At 47.0% G+C, this 19,924-nt stretch overlaps 1 protein-coding gene across 3 annotated transcripts in view; it reads left to right on the top strand.

The window, feature by feature from the left end:
* Positions 1–19,924, top strand: part of TEX2 (testis expressed 2) — a 107,121-nt gene that overhangs the window by 75,612 nt on the left and 11,585 nt on the right. For 2 of the 3 annotated variants that reach the window (XM_060133252.1, XM_060133254.1), the window contains exons 6-8: positions 2,911–3,057; positions 7,784–7,883; positions 17,510–17,642. In XM_060133252.1, coding sequence (XP_059989235.1) covers positions 2,911–3,057; positions 7,784–7,883; positions 17,510–17,642 — 380 coding nt within the window. The remainder of the gene's footprint in view (positions 1–2,910; positions 3,058–7,783; positions 7,884–17,509; positions 17,643–19,924) is intronic. The other variant, XM_060133255.1, reaches the window with a different exon arrangement.

The raw sequence follows: 19,924 nt of genomic DNA, 5'->3' as shown, positions 1-19,924 counted from the left end.
AGTAAATCTGTACTATTTTCTTTTTACAGGTTGGTTTTTAATAAAATATCTCCCAAGAGCTACTCAGACAGTTACAATAGTCTTGCTTTAGCTTCGGGCCATTGAACTCTCTAAACTTTATTTTGGAAGCCATTTTTAGAAACATACCCTTTCTAAATGTACATCTTTAATTGAAATGGTAAAGTGAATCTGCTTCTCACATTCCTTCCTGCAGCCAAACAGCAGCATTAGGAAATGTGTACACATTTATTGTTGACGGTCTTAAATTTGTATGACTTCCATTGGAAATGAGTTCTTCCTGCAGCCTGTTGAATCCAGATTTTGTTCATAAAGCTGCTTTGATGCATTGTCAGTGTTCTGCTGCTCATGGATTTTTCTTTGTTCCCAATGAGTCTGTGGAGAGAAGCCTGCATTAGAAAAAGGAACAGTTGAAAAGAAAAAACAACCTCCTTGTCAGTTATTTCAGAAATTTGTTTCCACATCATATGCCTTTGGCTTGGACAAAAGTTGTGAAATAGCCTTTGTTTCATGCTATTTTGTGTTGTTAAACCTGTTTCCTGTGAATAACTAGGGTTGTAAGGAAAGGTTAGTAAAGAGTCAACTCTCCCACATGAGAAGGGAAAAAGTAACCTCTTCTCTTGTGCAGCCTACAGATCTGAGTGAGATGTGCACTGCCCTGCGTGGGCAGCCTCTTGGCACTGCCTGGATCCCTGGGGGAGGAGGGTATTGTCCCTGGGTGAGTGTTTACTCAGAAGTCTGCATAGATAATCTGATGTGACTCAAAGACGGTAACCTCAGAAAAGCTAGACCAGATCCCCTTGGGGTGGGGTGCAGATGTTCAGGCAGAGAGAAAAGCGATTCCAAAAACCACGTACAGCCTGAGGCATGACTAAGTGCTCGCTGGGCACAGGCTTCCACTCGACCATCCAGAACCTGGTGGTAGAGATGCCTCGGTTAATATCAGAAGCCTTTACAGCACCAGAAGAGCACAGAGAGGGACCCTACAGCCATTCACACAAGGCAGCTAGAGCCATGTCTTCTGAAATGCAGGGACCAACATGTATTATTTTTTAAACCAGAGTTTAACTTTTTTTTTTAATGAGACTCGCCGACATTTATAAGGGATAACTTTGAAAATACCCCAATTTGAAGGACTCCTAGAACATAGGATATCCCTACTTATATGCAGTAACATTAGACTGAGAAATGCAGGTGAACCCCCAGGCCCCCAAAGCGAGAGACAGCACAAGCCCTGATGAGAGTGGAGGACAGGTGGATGCTGGGCAGCCCTCCAGGCCCTGCACAAGCTCAGTGACCAGTTCAACTGAGTCAGACCCTAAGGACTCCAGGCTTCAGAAAAATCACACATAGGTCCCTGCCATAGACCTTTAGGACACTCACAGGTCATCACATCTCTAAGTGTCAAATCCACAAGCACCAGGCCACCCGTGTACTCTGCCCCCCGGCTTAGGACACAGCTGTGCGGGGGCGTGGTCACGGCTGCGCAAGACAGACATCACCGGTGTGAGCCCACGCTGGGGCACAGAGACGTGAGGCGTCTGGTGTAGGTGATGGCTGCAGGCAGCCGTGAGGGCAGGGCAGATGCATTTGTACAAACCGTAGAGGGAAGAGAAAGGGTGAGCAATCCACAGATTCCTGCATTTCTAGTTCTTTTAGTCTTTGCTTTCCAAGGCGAATTGTTTCTATAAGGCTATCACCTAATTAGAGACCTCAGCACAAGGATATGTCTGTCACGCCCGGGCCCGGTCACGCCCCCTTCCTCCCACAGGACACAGCAGGTGGGAGACAGGGAGGAGGCTGTGAGTCAGGCTGTGCTGATGAATCAGGGGCCTCGGGCAGGGTGCTGAACAGTTCCGAGTCTGTTTGCTCCTGCCTAAAATAGAAGTAAAAGTTCTGTCTTTCCTGGGTATTGTGAGATGTAAATGAGGGAACCTGAGAAGGAATCTTATCATAGGGCCTGGCATGGGGTCAGTGGACACCACCAAGCATTGCCTGCACTACCACACCGTCCGTGGGTGTCACGGCTGCTTCTCCCTTCTGCTTCACCCCGACCCTGGCCCTCTCCAGGCAAGAATCCATGGTCTAATTCTTAGCCTTGGAAATTGGAGGCTAACAGGGTTTGCTCTTTTCCCACCTTGCACACTGGCCACAACAGATGTTTTAGGTGGATTGTATCAAATGGAGCTGAAGCCCAGGGTGTTTCACGGGGCTGAGATGGGTGAGAACAGCTGTAGGAGTTTCACAGAATTCCTCTCTCTAATCCAGGGCTGTGGGTCTCAACCTCACCTGTTCATTACATCAGTAAGAGAGTTTCTAAAAATCCTCATACCCACTTAAATCAGTATCGCTGGATACAAGACCCAGACACCAGTATTTCTAAGCACTTTCTGCCCCTCGCCCAGGAGAATCATGACCTCCCAAGAGTCAGGCTGAATGTGAGAGTCCTGGGCATTGAGAAACTCTGGGGCTGCCTGGTGAGACCAGCTCGACGGTTACATGTCCTGGGAGCCTTAGCTGGAAGAAAGAGAGGCAGACGTTTGATCAGATGTGTCATTGACTTAGAATGTTGGTACCAAGCTAATTTGGGGGGAGGGGAGGGGGAGGGTAGTACGGCTGAGCTAATTGTATGGAATATTAGCTGGTTCACAAGAAGACTGGTAGAAGAAGAAAATAGACAAAGAGGAGTTTTTATCTGTGATGGTGGCTTTTGTTTCTCTTTTTCTATTCACTGATACAACGTGGGACTTGATATTTATAGGGAAGAAATATGACTCACGTGGCCGGTCCCCCTTCTCTAGAGGGAGGGACCTTCAGTGACTTTATAAAAATAAGCCACTGGCTTGCTCTCCATTTGCTTTCTAGTTAATCTGGTCCTTTTTCTTTTACCAGTTGCCAGAGGTTCCACCCTCTGAGGAGGAAGAACAGGAAGCCTGGGTGAATGCCTTGCTTGGAAGAATGTTTTGGGACTTCTTAGGAGAGAAGTACTGGTCTGATCTGGTGTCTAAGAAAATCCAAATGAAACTCAGCAAAATAAAGGTATTGTTTTCCACCCAAGAGGCTTCCGATTCATCACGTCTTAATTTCTAGAAGTTTTGTACATTATATCCTAAGTGAAAAATCATTTGGTTTAAAACGTATAACAAATGAGAGTAGTAAGTTCTTATCAAATAACACATCTGGGGTGTGACCTTGACCATACGACTAACTGCCTCTGGGGATGTAGTGAATGTTCCTGTTTATTTTTTCCCCTTCTGTTGCCCTCATTGTTATTCACTCTGGGTGAGAATTCAGGATTTGGTTTGGGAAAATGGGAGCTGTTGCAGCTGGTTGGTTATATAGAATTGTGTTATCTTTAAGTTAGTAATGAACTTAAATTGTATGGCCGACAGCCCACCCAGCCTCACAATCTTGGCCGCACAGCATGTGCTCTGAGGAAAATGCCAGACTACTTAAGACCTCTTTCCCAACTCGCTCTCAAAGCTGGGAAAGCTACCATTGCACTCTAAATGTGTCTGCATTTGACCTTTACTTCTGGCCAGATGGTATTTTATTTTGGGCGCTCTCTTTGCTGAAGAAATAGTCCCGGTGCTGATGTAGGCCCACTTGGAAGTGAGTTTAAACTTGTGTAAGTAGTCTTCACAATTGCCACTAAGTGACTCATTTAGTACCACCTTTGCCAGCTAAGAGACCTTATTTAGGATACTTAGAAGTAAGTTTTTGATCCATTGAAGACCCAACCAAGGGAGAGTCACTTTGGTCCCCAGATCTTCACGGAGAGCTCACACAGTCAGCAGCTTAAGTCAGTGGATCTTTCGGGTCATAGATACCTTTGAGAAGCAGAAACATATGGACCCTTTCCCTAGAAAAATGCTCTATGACACAAAATTTTGCCCATGATTTCAGAGAGTTCAAGGACTCCAGGTTAGGAGACGGTGAGTCACGATACAATTATGTTGGAAGAAAATGTGGGCGTGGAGGAGCTTCGATTTGATTCCTGTCGCGCCTTTGGGTCATGAACAGAGCCTTTCCTGGCACAGTCAGGCCGCTGTCACCCCTTCCCCAGGCCCTGATGAAGAGGCGGGGCCTCCTCAGCTGGAGGGGCAGGTGTCGGGAGGGCTCTGTTGACAAGGGTCAGCGTGTTTGTGTTCTTCAGGCGAGTGCGGGTCGAGCGCTCTGCAGCGGGAGCAGGAAGCAGTGTTTGGAGAGGAGAGGCTAGCAGCCACCCTGGAGCTCGCTCAACCTCCTCTTTTTGGGAAATGACGGAGGGATCGAGCTCCCGGGTTGAGGCGCACGGGCAGGGCTGGTGCTGCTGTCTTCCCAGAGACTGTCATGGGTGCTTCCCTGAGCAGGAGGGCTCTGGGTCCTGGCGACAAAACAGGGCGTGCCTGAGCTGCAGAGGGACACCGCTCTCACTGCTACACACGTTCCAGTACTGACTCTTGGAGCGGGTGTCGGAGGGCTTCTCTCTGGCGCTGGGAGTCCTTGGGGCCAACCTCCACCCCGGATTGAGAACCGTGGGCTCCCTCAACCCAGAGGAGGTTGACGAAGGTCTTTCCTTTTCATCTTCTCCCTTCGCTGACCCTGTGGGCTTCTGCAGGGTACAGAGATAAACTCTCGTCTGTGTTTTGAGGTCAGAAGTGCTAGGGGGTTAGGGTGGGGAAAGTGGTCCCCATCCAGCAGCGCCAGCAGTTCAGAGGTGGGGGCTGTACTTCCCCCACTGGCAGCCTCAGCGCCTCCCACCCTCCACCCCGACCTGAGCTGCTGTCCTGGGAGGTGCCCTGAAGACCAGAGGGGACCCTGGTGATGGAATAAACAGGAGGGCAGTGGGAGATTACCCCCATTCTGAACCTGCCATCACCCCTGCCAAGAGAACACGTACTATCACCACATATCCAGGTATCCCTGGGAAGGGCTGTTCCTTAAATACAGTAGAAATATAGTAGTGAGTATTGGTTAATGGCCAGTCAAGAACCAGAATGGCTGGAGGAGCCTGAGCTGCCCCTGTGACAAAGGTCCCCCCCGTCTCCTGGTCTCCTTGAGGGCCTGACATATGGAGGGCACTTTGCTGGCTGCAGTGATTGTCACCGTCACCCGTGATAAATACCTCACACTGTGGAAGAGCAGCCCTGTGTGTGTATCTGGTGCCCGGTGATGGGTTTAAAATAAGCTGAGTTTCTGCCTCCACAGCAAGTACACCCTGGGCCTTGGCCGGCTGCTCCGGCACCACCTTGGAGCCCTCAGTAGTTATGGCCTCTGCCCATGTCAGCAAATGCTGCTCTTATTGCAACGGCTTCTAACTCAACCCCCACCAACCTGGAGAACGCCCAGTCCCCAGCTGGGTTTACCCAGGAGGGTAGAGAACACACAGTGGGTTCCCGTCTCACTGTGGTGCCCTTAGGGTGGGAAGAAGAGAGTCTCTGGTTGAAAAGAGCAGGAGGGGGAGTGACCTTTCCTTGCCTCCCCCCCACCCGACAGGGCAGAAAGGAAGCAGCTCTAGGGCCTGGTCCTGAGTTTTGATTCACATCAGAAATCTGAGCAAGGAGGGAGTGAGGGGGTTGGTTAGAAATGTTGCGGAGTCTTGGAGTTGGGTGCTCAGGTGAATAAGTAGGAAACGCCCTGCTGACCTCCCCTCCCCACCCTGCTTCCTGGTGATTAGTGCCCATCCCACCCCTGCCAAGTGCTTCTCATCCCCGCTTCCTTCAGTTCCCTCCTCCATCTCAGGCCCTGCCTCTGCCCTCTCGGGGACTCCAGGGAGCAGGATGGGGTGGGGAGGGAGGCTGGACGGGGCGCCAGGAGGGGCCCCATGTTCTCTGCGTGCACTTCCCTGGCTCAGTGTCCACTCCTGTTCCCATAGAAACCTGGCGTGCCTCAGAAGCACTGGGCATTAGGATGACAACAATAGACAAAAAGGACGGGGGCAAGGGTGCAAGATTTTGGCTACATTTTTGGCCAAGTATCATTCTGTAGGCCGATTGGGAGGCCAACCACCACATAACATTAATGCTTTGGAAAAAGGTTTTCCAAATAAAGCAACCACCAATTCAAAAGGCACATTTGAATACTGTCTCTAGTCACATTTTGTCCATCTCAGACATCATATCCTCTTTAAATTAACACCTCCATTCCCCACAGAAAATCAGAGACGAAATTCCCTGACTGGTGAATCCTAAAAGTGTCTAAGTTTCTCCGCAGAGAGACAGCTGAAGAGGTCCAGCCAAAATAGGCACTAAATTCATGTCTGGCTATAGATGCTTCTCATTTTATGGGAAATGTTCAGCATATGTTCAATTTTTTTTAACTCTTACATTCTAAATTTTACAAAATTATTCTAATGTTCAACTGGAGCAGTCCTTATGAGAATAAGAAAATTCTGGGGGAAAAGAAAAGAGAGGGACTTGCCAGATTTAAAAATGTATTTTAAAGCTACAGTAACAAAACCACTTTGATACCAGTAGGAAACAGTGCTCAGTACAGGTTCCAGTGCAATGGGAATCCCATAATGAAAGGTGGCTTTGCAGGTCAGTAGGGAAAGATTTGGTTGTTTAAAAAAAAATAGGTTAAGACACCTGACTAGCCACTGGGAAAAAAAATTAAGGTGGATTCCTAGTTTACATCTTACATTAAAATTAGGACTGGACTAAAGATTGTTTTTAATGTATATACATAAATCCAGGTCAAGGAAACATAGGTCAATCAATTCTCTGCTCTTGAGGTGAAGTAGGAATTTCTAAGCATGATACCAGCACTCTTACGTTAGTTCACTTAGAGTAAATTCCTACTGACAGCTGTGTTAGTTGGGGTCCCAGCGGAAAACATATGGCACATTCTGTGCAGCGAGCTGGGGAAGGATTTATGAAGGTGTGGACCGATGTAGAGAAACCGAAAGGCATAGTGCAGCACCCCAGGGCTGGAGCGGTGGGGAGCGGTTAACCCAGACTCGGGCAGGGTGTCTAGGTGGAGGGGGCTGCCTGTCTGACAGGAGCTGTGGTCTTCAGTAGAGGGAGGGGACAAATGCCTGACAGTTCTCCTCTCCGTGTACCCCCCCGCCCCCCGCCCACTGGTGTGTTCCACTGGCCAAGCCCGACCAGCAGCCAGAGGAGAGGGCAAGAGCCCATCGATGCGGTTCCCGCAGACCAGCCTCTTGGGATGTAGTGAGGAACTCGATCCCAGAGGGGCAAAGGGAAAGTATCCAGCACAGGGTCAAGGGATGTGATTTTTTTTTTTCCCAAGGATTTTAATACATGTTGTGAGTTGGCCTACAGGAAATGTTGTAGTGATTTCCTAACTCCTCACTAGTAGTCTAAAAGAGGCCAATTTTCCCAGCCTTCAGCCAACTCTGGGCATTATTAACCTGACCAGCATGGCTCGTTCCTTCTCCACAGTCTGGTCTCTGGCCACACGCCACCCTCAGGGAAGCCTTCGCTGACCTCCTTATCCAAGACGGTTCAGCTTCCCTCTGCCCCGTTACCCACCTTATCTTCTCTGTAGCACCGGTCATGCTCTGCAGTTATAGGTTATTTGTCTGCTTATCTGTCTGTACCTGCCTTTTCATCATAAGCCCCACGAGAGCAAGGACCTTGCCTCTCTCGTCCGCGGCTCTGTCTGTAGTACGCTGCCTAGTATATGGTGTATGCTCAATAAATTTTGGTTGAATAAATGTGTCCCCAAAACCTTGACCATTGTTCCCTTTGAGAGTATGTTGACTTCTAGCATTTACCAGGTTCCTAACGAGTCTCCTTGGTTGTTTCCTTCTGTCCTCCAGCTCCCCTACTTCATGAATGAGCTAACTCTGACGGAGCTCGACGTGGGAGTAGCTGTGCCAAAAATCCTTCAGGCCTTCAAGCCTTACGTTAATCACCAAGGTAACTCTTAACTGACTCCAGAAAGGAGTGGAGCATTTATATGAGCGTTAGAATGTTGCCGTCACTGCAGATTGAATACCAAGGCTTTGTGTTTGGAGGGAGTTGGGGGCATTGTAACCATATTTGATGTTGCATGTCTTCTGTTCTTAACGGTCACAGCCTGAAACCGGTGGGGAGTAGATCAGGACTCCCGCTCCAAGCCCTTCTGGTCTTCTGGATCCTTACAGGTCCTCCTCCACATGCCAGTTAAGGGGGGCCCAGCCCCGCATGGTCACAGCCCTTGCCACAGTGAGAGGCAGTGGCTGCATTTCAGGCCCACTTACCCCTCGTGGCTTCTCGTCTGCATGTGCCCCTCCCTGGATTCTTACTGGGAGCTGCCCCTCCTCATAAGTAGTGACATCTTTGCCTTGCCTTAACCTCTAGGATGCAGATTCTTTGAGCTTCATGTTTTATTCTTTCTGTTCCTTTCCACTCCAAGTAGGCACTCAGTAAGTGTTTGAAAAATGAAGACTTATATTGTTGGGCAGTATTTTGAGAGTAAAGGCTCTCTGCTGGAGGGAAGTTCTCTGATTTGGTTTTTAAGACATGTTACAGACACATTATTTATGCCTACTTATGTATGTGTGCATGTGAGAAGGTGATTAAAATGTGTGGAGAGTTTAAATACAATTATGATGTAAAGATTTATGTGTATTTTGTGGCACCTTGACAGAAAATTTAGTACCCAGGAGTCTGGTGAAAAGAAGAATGAATTAGGTAGGCAAGAACACTCCATGAGCAGAAAGGGAAAAACCTCCCTGTCATGGAAGTATTCAACTTTTTTTCTAGAATATCCCTCTCCAAGTGAGCCTCTTTCCACTTAAACTGGATTTACATTCTTCCTCAAAAGGGTCAGGAACAAAGTAAGGGAGAAAATAATTACAACTTTTCAAGAGAGTGATATTTGTTTTGAAGTAAATATTTTGTAAGATTGATAGACTATAGCATCTACTTTTGTCTCTGTATGGCTGTATCAGGTGGCTCTTGAACATATTTAGTGAAATCAAGTTCTGTGTTGTATACATTTGATGTAAATACAGAGAGTTTTTTTTGTTTTAACACTACAACTAGCAGCTCTAACAAATCTCTCTAGCACTATTTCAGCTAACAGTGAAGTCCATATTTCCAGGTCTTTAGCATCCCATCGATTTCAGAGAAAGATAGACCAGAGAATTATTTGCAAACCCAGAAGTCTACCTAATAGCACGTCGAAATCACCTGTGACCACTCAATTGTGTCTACACTTTGATGAATCTGAGTGCTCCAAGGTTTAGTGAATTTCTGGTTCACTAAGAGTAAAACTAGAAAAAATTCTCTGCAAATGGTCTAGCTAGAGTTCTTTCAACCACATGTGAAATTTAAACAGCTGCATTATCTATGTGTAAGGTGCAGAGCTAGGATCTTCACCCCGACGGCATTCCAGGGCTGCCTGGCTCCCTCTGGCTCTGGGGGGCTCTAGGTTGCCCTTTGCTCTTTGCCTCTTTAGGAACTGACTTGTAACGAGCTGGTAAATGATCAGGTAACATAAGCCTCCTGAGAGTCAGGCTTAAAGAAGGTAAATAATACGTGTGCATGCTTTATTTTCTAATGCATTAGCAGTCTCTTATCTCAGAACTGTCCTTTGTTGAACTAGCAGAAATTTCCAATGAGAGGGGAGCAGGGCCATAGCTGGGCTTTGTGGCATCTGAGAAGCGTCCCTGTGGCTGTGAACTCTGCAGCCTCCCAGGGCAGCTTTGTAAGGCTTTGAGTGAAATTCACTAAATGCCTAAGTCTCAAGTCTCTTTCCCGTTCCTCTGGAGCCAGAGCTGCATCAAGACGTTTTATTATATAGATCAAAGCTTTTGCCAGTTTTTAATCCATTTGAGGCTTACTTAACTCCTTTCAGGGCAAGTTCTAGAGATCTGCCTGCTTTATGTAACAAGGGAAGAAATGTTACTAAAGAAAGGAATGATAAAGCCTGTGGATTTTAAAAGTTTGATCAAATTAGGTTTTTCCAAGTCTGCCAAGGCTACATGTGATGGTATAACAGAAATGAACATGAAGGGACAATGCATCTTGGATTCCATTGCTCTAAGAGAAACCTTTCCTTTGGGGGGAATGAAAATCAGGAGTGACGTGTTAAAACTGGCTCTGAAAAGCAGAGTTCACCTTTCAGGGAACTGCCCCCTAGGGTGAAGGGGGCTTTGACTGCTCTCAGGAGGGGGCGCCTCCCAGGGGATCCCCCTACACACCCCACACCCTTATTTTTGGTAATATTTCCTAACTTGTGCTTGTTTGTTGAAGGCACATGGCTTGGGAGGGATATTTGGGCCAGAGCTGCTGGATCGCTCTAGCCTCAGGATGCTCTTCTTGAGGCAGCCCAGAGCGGCGGTTCTGAGCTCCAGCTCTGGGGCCGCACCGCCGGGCTCACAGCTCCTTGTCCTTGGGCAAGTCGTTAACCTCGTCACTAACTCACTCCTTTCTCAGCGGGGGAGACTGATGGCACCCACTTGGTGGCTTAAGTGAGTTAATACATGAAAGGCACTCGGAAAACATCAGGTGCCAAACAAGCTCTAAGTGTTACTGTTGTTATTTTCACCAACATTATCGCTGCCTTCACTGCTGCCGCTCTTGGAGAGTTTAGAATGTGAGTGGCTGAGGTGTTCAGTTGGCCCATCCTACAGCTTGAGGCCGGCAGGTCCTCCCAGAACAGATGAAGGGAAAAGGCCATTCCTGCTTCCAGACACACAGCCAGGTTCTAGTGCAGTGGATAAGGGGAAAGGACCACCGTTCCCGGGACCGGAACCGTGGCCGGAAGGTGGAGAGGATCTGAACCTCGGAAACTGGCTGTGCACCTCCTGTCTCTGACCCCTGCCCGCTCCACACACACCTCACCGTGGGGTGGGGGGTGGTCTCCTTCCTTCCCTACAGAGCAGGGCCTTCCCCCCACTCCTCATCCCCACCCCAGGCTGCTGTCCCCGGGGCCTGTCCTCGGGGGGCCTCCAGGCCAAGCCCTTTCCAGTTGTTTTATTAACTCTGTTAGGGTAATGTTTGCTCCTTCGTTCATTCAACAAATACTCATTGTGGGGAAAACCCGAATATTTAGAAAAGGGAAAAGGGAAACATTACCCATCGTTCCACCATTCAGAGATAGCCAGGATGACCATTCTGCTACATTTGGTACATTCTTGGTACATTCTCTCCTAATCTTTTTTCTTATGGATAAAAATTAATTAAAAATGTATAGCTCCTTTTTCAAACCTTTAAAGAATTGGGCAGATTGACTGTTTAGACTTGGGAAGGCAATCAGAGGTTCTCTAGCAGGACCCTGCTGTGTTTAGATGCATAAGCCAAAGCCCAGACAGGGCGTGATGTGCCAGAGATCACTCAGCAGCCTCGCTTTTCCATGCTGCTCCGCAGCTTCTAGGCCAGAGCCAGAGGCTTGCCGCGCGTACCAGCTCTGGGCCAGGCCACCCGCATCTGGGCCCTGCTCCTTCATTATCCAGCAGCAAGGCCTTGGGGAGGTTTCTAAGCACTCAACACCTTGAGCTTCTCATCCATAGAGTGATGATGGCAGTAGCCTCTCCCCTGTTGCTTGTGGAGGAGATTAAACACTTCATGTCAGCACTCAGAGAGCACACGTGACACGCGGGAAGCCATCGGTCTTCGTTACTGCTGCTGCTGCTGCAAAGCTTGATGAGTAGAATCTTCCCGAAGGGGTTTGGTGGGGACCCTCGTCTGTCAGCCAGGTTCTTCTCTTCCATGCCTGGGACTAGTGACCTCAGAGCAGTGCCTGCAGGGGTGTCAGCAGTGTCAGAATGAGCCAAGGCTGTGGACTGTGACCCCTCAGGTTCAGATTAATTAATTTAGTCTTCAGGGCTTTTGCTACGCGGAGTTTGTCTGCAGATGGTCATTGAGCGTCCACGTGGACAGAGTGCCGCGTGGCACCGTTTTTGCCCTGTTTCAAGATACCCGATTAACAACCCGAGTTTCCACCAAAGGGCTTGGATTCTGTGGAAAGATGACCATATCCCACAGGAAGAGGAAGCTGGTCTGTCTTCAGAGATGCCTGTAGTTGTGTCTGGCAGGTCCATCATCTACATTTGTCTTCCAGACCTTGATCTGTGGTGCCTGGTGCCTTTGTTCAGTGCTGGGACTGAAGCTACTCTGCCAGTGGAGTATTGCAGAAAAGTGGAACCAGGGCAGTCTGTGAGCTGTCTGTTCCTCTGGCTACACCCTCATCAAGAGGGCAGCTGCCTGAGGTCGGTCACGGTGACAGGGCCAGACTGTGGGGCTCAGCACTGAGAAGAATGGCACATATACTCTCTGACCAGATCTGTGTTGCACAAGGAAAATATACCTTTTGTGGGAAAGGGAAAAAAAATACTCATTTGTGGAACTTGGGTTGGGGCGGGGAGGAGAGACTCTGATTTGGGACTGTGTTAACCTTGAAAGGTGGAGCTGTTTCCAAGAACGGTTACAGGTAGATAAAACCAAAAATGACATCTGTCCTAGGGGACACATCCAATTATAAGGAATAATACTAGTTTTCTGCAGCATCTGAGTGAGCAGTATGGCACCAGTCTGTTTGCCAGGGACGAAATGGTCACTGATGTGGTCGTCTAAGAGCTGAATAACTCAAACATCTGTTCTTGGTAAAATCAGTGTATTATTAAATCTTCCATTTTAAGAGCTTTTGTTTTTTGGATGCCAAATGTTGGCTTTCAGAGTGAAAATCAGCCATCATTTACGGGTACAGGGATAGTGGAGGAGCAGGTAACATGAGCCAGACCCTGTGAGCAAGGCTTTAGGGCCTCTTACCTCCTCCTGAGCAACCCCTGCCCCATTAAACCTGTTCCAGTGAGACTGAGGCCTTTTAGCTATTTTAATAGTAAATACGACAGTGAACTGCTGAGTGAAAGTACTAGATTTATTCGAGCACGGTAGGACTGCTCCTGAGGCCATGGAGTCTATTAAATCAACTACCAGGGAGAAGGCGGAAGAACCTCTGTTCTACTCGTCTCTGGTGACACGTACCAGGGCATGTGTACTATCTCTGCTGGCATCTAGGTCTGCTCTGCACCAGGTGGCCCAGGCCGTCGTTACTCTTCTTCAGGCATAAACTTCCAGAGGACAGGGATTCACTTCAGTGTCTTGAGCTCTGATAGCTTGCGTTAAGAACTAAATAAACATTTTGAGGTGGAGCGAGCAGTAGCTTTTGCCACAGTCTGAGTAGCAGTGGTGGTGACTGATCCTTCCCTCACGAGGCTGAAGAGAAACAGAAAAACAGCCCTCCGAGCTCCTCAAGTCCTTGTGTGAAGACTGACTGAAGTTTGTCATGTTCATTGTTAGTTGTGTTTCCCTTGTAGCCAGTGAAGGGCCGGTTTTTTAGGGACTTGTTGGTAATCAGGTGCCACCCTTCGCCACTGGACAGCCTCACAATGTGAAGACCCCTCATGTGGTGGAGATTGTTACGGACTGAATGTCTGTGTTCCCCCCAAACTCATATGTTGAGGCACTAACCTGCAATGTGATGGTATTTAGAGATGGGGCCTTTGGGGTGATTAAGTTTAGATGAGGTCATGGTGGGATTAGTGCCCTCATGAGAAGAGAGACCAGAGAGATAGCTCGCTCGCTGTGCCACATGAGGACACGGGAGAAGGCGGTTGTCTACAGGCCAGGAACAGGGCCCTCACCAAGAATGAATCGGCCAGCACCTTGATCTTGGACTTGCAACCTCCAGAACTGTGCCAAATAAATGTCCGTGTTTCAGCCACGCAGTTTGTGGTATTTTGTTACAGCAGCCTAAGAAGACTAAGACAAGACCCTTTGTGTTCATGCCCTTTCCAGAGAACCTCTCAGGACTGGCTACCTTACGCGTATTTAAAGATTTAAAAAATTGCCTTGCTCCTTAACTTCTGGTTTTTGTCCTTGATCACTACCAAGACCAGATGGTTACAGGAAGCAACATTTTAAATGAAATGCCTCACAAGCAAGTCTTAACCTTTGTCAAGAGCCCAGAAGAAAAAGCTCTGTTCCCGCACTCACCCAGGTGAGGAACATGCAGCTCGTTAGGGTTAGGGTGCCACTCAGAGCACAGTGTCTGTCCCCACTTCACAGTGTTGCTACATTTGTCCTCATTGAGAAGACAGCCTTTCTAGTAACTGCTGATTTCGTCTTTCAGTCCTGCAAGGTGGGAGCTCCTGACTCACCCTTTATGTAACCACGTGGTTTCGGCTCTCGTTACGTGCACTCCAAGGTTTTCAGGGAGCTTTTTGCCACTGAATCATTGTCACAGAAGCGTGTTTTTCTTTGCACCTAATGTTAAAATTGTCATCTTACCCTCATCTGAATGCAAGCACGTCATATTAAGATAACTTGTTTGAATGTTTGCAGTTTATATCTGTATTTAAAGATTCTCAAACCATTCTTGACTCCTTCATATCTACACTGAGAATGGGGGCTGAGCAAGGCCCCGAGGGTGGGCCTCATGGAACATCTACAATGATACAAGAAACAGGCTTCATCCCCTACGCAGGAGCTTGGTCAGATGTCCTCGCCTTGCCCGCTCCCCAGCCTGGACAGGGCTCTCTGGCTGCCCAGTGCAGCCTCTTCCCTCTGGCCCCGTGTCCTCCTCTGGTCTGGTCCCCGTCTGCTATGGCAACAGCAGCAAGCTAGGCTGTAGCCCAGAGTGGTTAGAAGAAGGAAGTGGCTGGTGATGGATGAGAAAGGGGAGAGCCCTGCCAGGATGCAGCAAGAGCCAGGCTGTACAAGCCGTGTGGCCTCCCCTGTACAGATGAGGAGGCCGGTGCCTAGACACTGAGAAACTTCCAGGGGAATTCAAGCCCCGGTCCATGTGACTGGACTCCATGTGCTTTTCCCTCTTCCCAGCCTCAGCTCCCGGCAGGGGGGCTGGACCACATGTCATTGAGTAGAATGTCCCGATGACTGGGGTGTGGGCCAGCTGTTTACCAAACCTGTGTCCATATCCCCTCATTTAAAAAACAGACAAACAGAACCTTCCACTTTATTATAACAAGTAAAATTCTGGTGCCTTTAATATGACAACCTTCGAAGGCAAATACATACTAGTAATATTTATTGGAAACCTGACTGGGATTTTCAAAGGAAATGATTATGTCTGAATACATACCGCAACCAGGTAGTTTGAGTCTATTGATTCTCAAGTTAAATAAAGCTGGCGATATACAAGAAGAAATATCTTCTTTATTGATGTTCCATTTATATTGAGTTTAAAATCTACTAATATCAAACCTTTTGCCCTAATTCCCTGTCTGCTGGAAGTGATTAATGACTAAATGTCTTTATTAAAGCAGATGTGCCCTTTATTTCCAGTAACACTGCCTCTGAAGAGCAAGCTAATTAATGATTTTTAAATGTTTAATGTAAGCAAGAAATAAAGCAGTTTTGTGTGTTGCTGCAAAGAAGACATTCACAACTGATCTGCATATGACTTAATTAAACCAGGTCATTCACAGAAAATAATTATCTTCAATTATGATAAAAAGAATTTGGTGAAAGCAAAATGGAAATTATTCTGCCTTTAGTGAGGAGTTACACCAATAGCGCTTACTGAAGTCAAGAAAGCAATTATCTGAGGTGGTGGCCAAACAGGGGATAAGTTATTTACTGTAATTGCTTGGAAATGCGGCTGTGTGTGAACAGTGGTTTTAGATTAATTTCCTGCTTCCTTTTAGATATTGTCATTTGTCTTATGAGGATCTATAAAACTTTATTTACATTTAAACACCCACTTGAAGGACCATGTTTTTTTTTTCACTGTATTATTGATTTATTCTTTTTGCATTTTAAAAAAGTTACACTTGTTGAATATACTGTTAGTACCCACAAGCCAGCTAGCAGATCTGGTTTTTTTAATTAATTTTTTTTTATATAGCAGGTTCTTATTAGTCATCAATTTTATACACATCAGTCTATACATGTCAATCCCAATCTCCCAATTCATCACACACACACACACCCGCCCCCCCACGCTTTCCCCCCTTGGTGTCCATACGTTTGTTCTCTGCATCTGTGTCTCAACTTCTGCCCTGCAAACCGGTTCATCTGTACCATTTTTCTAGGTTCCACATACATGTGTTAATATACGATATTCGTTTTTCTCTTTCTGACTTATTCACTCTATGACAGTCTCTAGATCCATCCACGTCTCAACAAATGACCCAATTTCGTTTCTTTTTATGGCTGAGTAATATTCCATTGTATATATGTACCACATCTTCTTTATCCATTCGTCTGTTGATGGGCATTTAGGTTGCTTCCACGACCTGGCTATTGTAAATAGTGCTGCAATGAACACTGGGGTGCGTGTGAGGACCATGTTTTGATGGGAAGTCCATGAGGTGTTACAGAGCTTGGACTCGGTTAAGTCACAGCATAGTCTGTCCCACCTGCTGAATCATAGGACCCTGGGGTAGAAAAGGTTGTGAGATGACTGACCCCTATTTGCATTTTAGACTTCTGGTCAGTGGCCACTTCTGCTTGGTGGACCTTCCCAGTGAAATTCCACAAAGCCAAAAGCCTCTAAGATATGCTCTATGCTCTCATTGACATGAGTGTCTTTTCTAAGGAATAGGTGGTTTTTTGTTTTCTTTTTTAACATCTTTATTGGAGTATAATTGCTTTACAATGGTGTGTTAGTTTCTGCTTTATAACAAAGTGAATCAGCTATACATATACATATATCCCCATATCTCCTCCCTCTTGCATCTCCCTCCCTCCCTCCCTATCCCACCCCTCTAGGGGGTCACAAAACACCGAGCTGATCTCCCTGTGCTATGTGGCTGCTTCCCACTAGCTATCTGTTTTACATTTGGTCATGTGTATATGTCCATGCCACTCTCTCACTTCGCCCCAGCTTACCCTTCCCCCTCCCCGTGTCCTCAAGTCCATTCTCTACATCTGCGTCATTAAGGAACAGGTTTTTCAACTAAGGTACAAAGTGGTTACCCAACTTTATCTAGATAATCCTGGGGCTTGAACACGAATTCTTTTGATTCCATTCCTACGCAATTTCCAGAAAGAAGAGGGTTCTAAAAGGTTTTGTCACCATCCTTATCATACCAAGCTAAACCTGAACCATTTTCTGTGCCCCTCCCCTCCCCCACCCCCAAACAATAGATAATTTTAAGAAAGACAGTGGTTCTCACTTGTGTCTTTAAAGAGCCCAGCTTGCTGTGAAGTCTCTGCACCTCTCTTCTGCCTCTAACCAGCTGGGACAACGCAGACCTCGTCCTGGCTTTGCCCTGGCACAAGCCATGTCCTCCTGCTGGGAGTGTGTTTCTTACCCAAAGTGAGAAGAACCCAGAGGACAGGACCCTGAGCTCACTGTGACCATTTTAACGGATGTTGAAATACTGGCAATTTGCCAGATGCTTGAACTGTTTCCAGAAACTTTTCTTTTCACAGTCTCTTCTTGCATGCATTGGTAGTACAGGCAATATATATAGACTTTCAATGTGATACCTACTTAGATACTTTAAAATATAAATTTTAATCTGTCACTTATAGTCATGTTTTTCCAGTGGGGGGGGAAAAAACCTTCTGTTTTTTCACCATTTCTCCAGGACTCTGGATCGATTTGGAAATGTCCTACAACGGGTCCTTTCTGATGACTCTTGAGACCAAAATGAATTTGACCAAACTAGGTAAAGAGCCTCTTGTTGAAGCCCTGAAGGTTGGAGAAATTGGCAAAGAAGGGTAAGGGGCTATATGAATTTACTAACCCAACCCTGGGGAACCACCTCCTTCCTCGAGCCCTTGAGAAGCAGCTTTAATGTGTGTAGCCCCAATGTTGAGCGCGAGCTTCATGTAAGTGCTTCCTGGCCCCGGAGGATTTCAGGGAATAGTTTCCTGGTTTCACCCCCTGCAGACTGTGAGTCCCCGCCTCTGCTCAGTGCCGTAGGCCTTGGTGGTGCCAGTGGAGCATACAGTGTCGATTACCTGGAAAGCATCCCTGACTCAGACCAGCCGGGCAGGCTGCACAATAAGATGCTTTGTGAAGAGAAGCATCATCCAGCAGTTTCCTCCTTCAGCTTTGCAGCCACGCACAGCACTGTGTGGGCCAGGCTGAGGTGCTTCAGGGGGCTGCCTGCTTTAATCACAGCGTCAGAGTTATTTATAATTAGATGATTGATCTTGTAGCCAAGAGGGTGCTCCTAAAGTGTTTGGAGACACCTTTCCTCTAAATAATACAATATCTATTTTCTTAGTAAACTCCTCTCTTTGTAGAAGACACTGCATCTGTTGCCGAGTTTGTCTAATTTAGTAAATATTTCCAATTTGTGAGATAGTTAATGAAGCTGATTCTTTTTCTTAGATGCCTAGAATGGATAAGCTGGAAATGTCACATTCCCACACACCTTAAAAATGACTGCTTCAGACTACACATTTAAATTATATTATTGTTTTTACCAAACAAAAAATGCTGATTGGAGTCTGCTTCTCACATCTTCAGCCCCTTTGCATGGAATTAGCAGTACAGTGATCGGAAAATGCCACAAGGAGCCACCTTCTCAGCATCTAAATATAAATATAAGACACAGGCTCTTAGATGTTTGCTATATTATGATGCTGACCTGATGCTTGTACTCATACTTGTGGTGAAAGCACAGTAGATGGGGGAGTTGGATCATACATTTGAGAACGTTCTTTCACTAAGGTGATTCCGAGTTGTCCAGGTGACTTAATGAAAATGTTCATATTTTAAATTTTGGAGAATTTCACTTGCTGTATGCAGTCTAACCTGTATCTGTGCTATTTTCCTTTCACTTTTCTACTGTTTTGTTAAAATGTGTTTGGATTCGGCAATCTGTGGATTGTGTTTTCCGGTGAGTGGTATTGATCAGCCCTCCATGTAGCATTTCATACCCCATCAGTGCTGAGCCTCATTCGGCCCCATGTGACACCGCGAGGAAGCTTGTCCTTTCATCATGTTCCCCAACATAAAGGCACCGTTTGTAGACCTGAGTGGATTGAGATCAGGAGCATTTAAGAGGCTTTCCTGGGGGGAGAGTCGTACAGACTTCCTTGATTCGTATTTCCGGGGTCCTGATCTAGCCCTCTAGTCAGACTCAGCTTCTGTCCCCAGCTGCCCCGACCCCGACGCCATGCCCAGCTGAGCGCCATCAGGCCAGCCTTGGGACAGCAAAGTTGCAGAACCAGCTGCCAGTAAAACCAGGCACCTTAGGCAGAAGCAGTCTTGAAAATGAGCTCTGACTAACCGGGAGCAGGACAGAGCGGACTTCGGTCAGGAGCATTTGTGCAGGGAGCCCTTTCTGGAAACAGCCCTGTGCTGGCCCAGGGCTGCTGGGACTCCATTGGAAAGAGGGGTCTTGGGAGCAGGTAGGGCCCCACCACAGCCAGGTCCCTGAGATCCTTGCCACTGAGGCATTCCATGTTCACTGTTATTCATGCAGCTCTCTTGGCACAATTTCAAGTTCATAAACTCAGCTGATTGGAGGACAGACATGTTTCTGAGCAAGCAGTGCTTCTCTAGACTGCATGAAAAAAGTCCTCTGCGTTAGGATTATAATGGTATTATATTTAATTTATAATATATATCTAAAGCACCATTTTTTTCCAGTAGAGTCTGGTATAAAATGTTTTGCTTCTTCCTGTGAGGGTGTTAAATTTTATGTTGATGTGTAATTGGCTGTCATTTAATTTTAAAAGCAAGGAAAAATACAATCTCAAAGCACTTGGGAGGAAAACGCCTGGATAAATGAACCCTTAACCCTTTTTTTGCATAAAGGACCCCCTTGGGAATCTGAGAGCTCTGGATCCTTCCCCCAGAGAATGCCTACACATGCACCATTTGGCTCACAATTTCTGGGAGCTTCGAGAGCCTCTCAAAAGCCCATCCATAGCTAAGAGCCTGATCCCAGAAGTGATTCTAGCATCACTTCTCCTCCTCAGTCAGGAGCTATGGAATCGCCCTGAGGCTGGATGCCAGAGGAGAGACAGAGCCCCTGCACCTGTGG

This window comes from Lagenorhynchus albirostris, chromosome 20, assembly GCF_949774975.1.
Source record: "Lagenorhynchus albirostris chromosome 20, mLagAlb1.1, whole genome shotgun sequence".
In the NCBI taxonomy this organism is placed as follows: domain Eukaryota; kingdom Metazoa; phylum Chordata; class Mammalia; order Artiodactyla; family Delphinidae; genus Lagenorhynchus; species Lagenorhynchus albirostris.
This window is presented reverse-complemented; position numbering and strand designations above follow the sequence as displayed.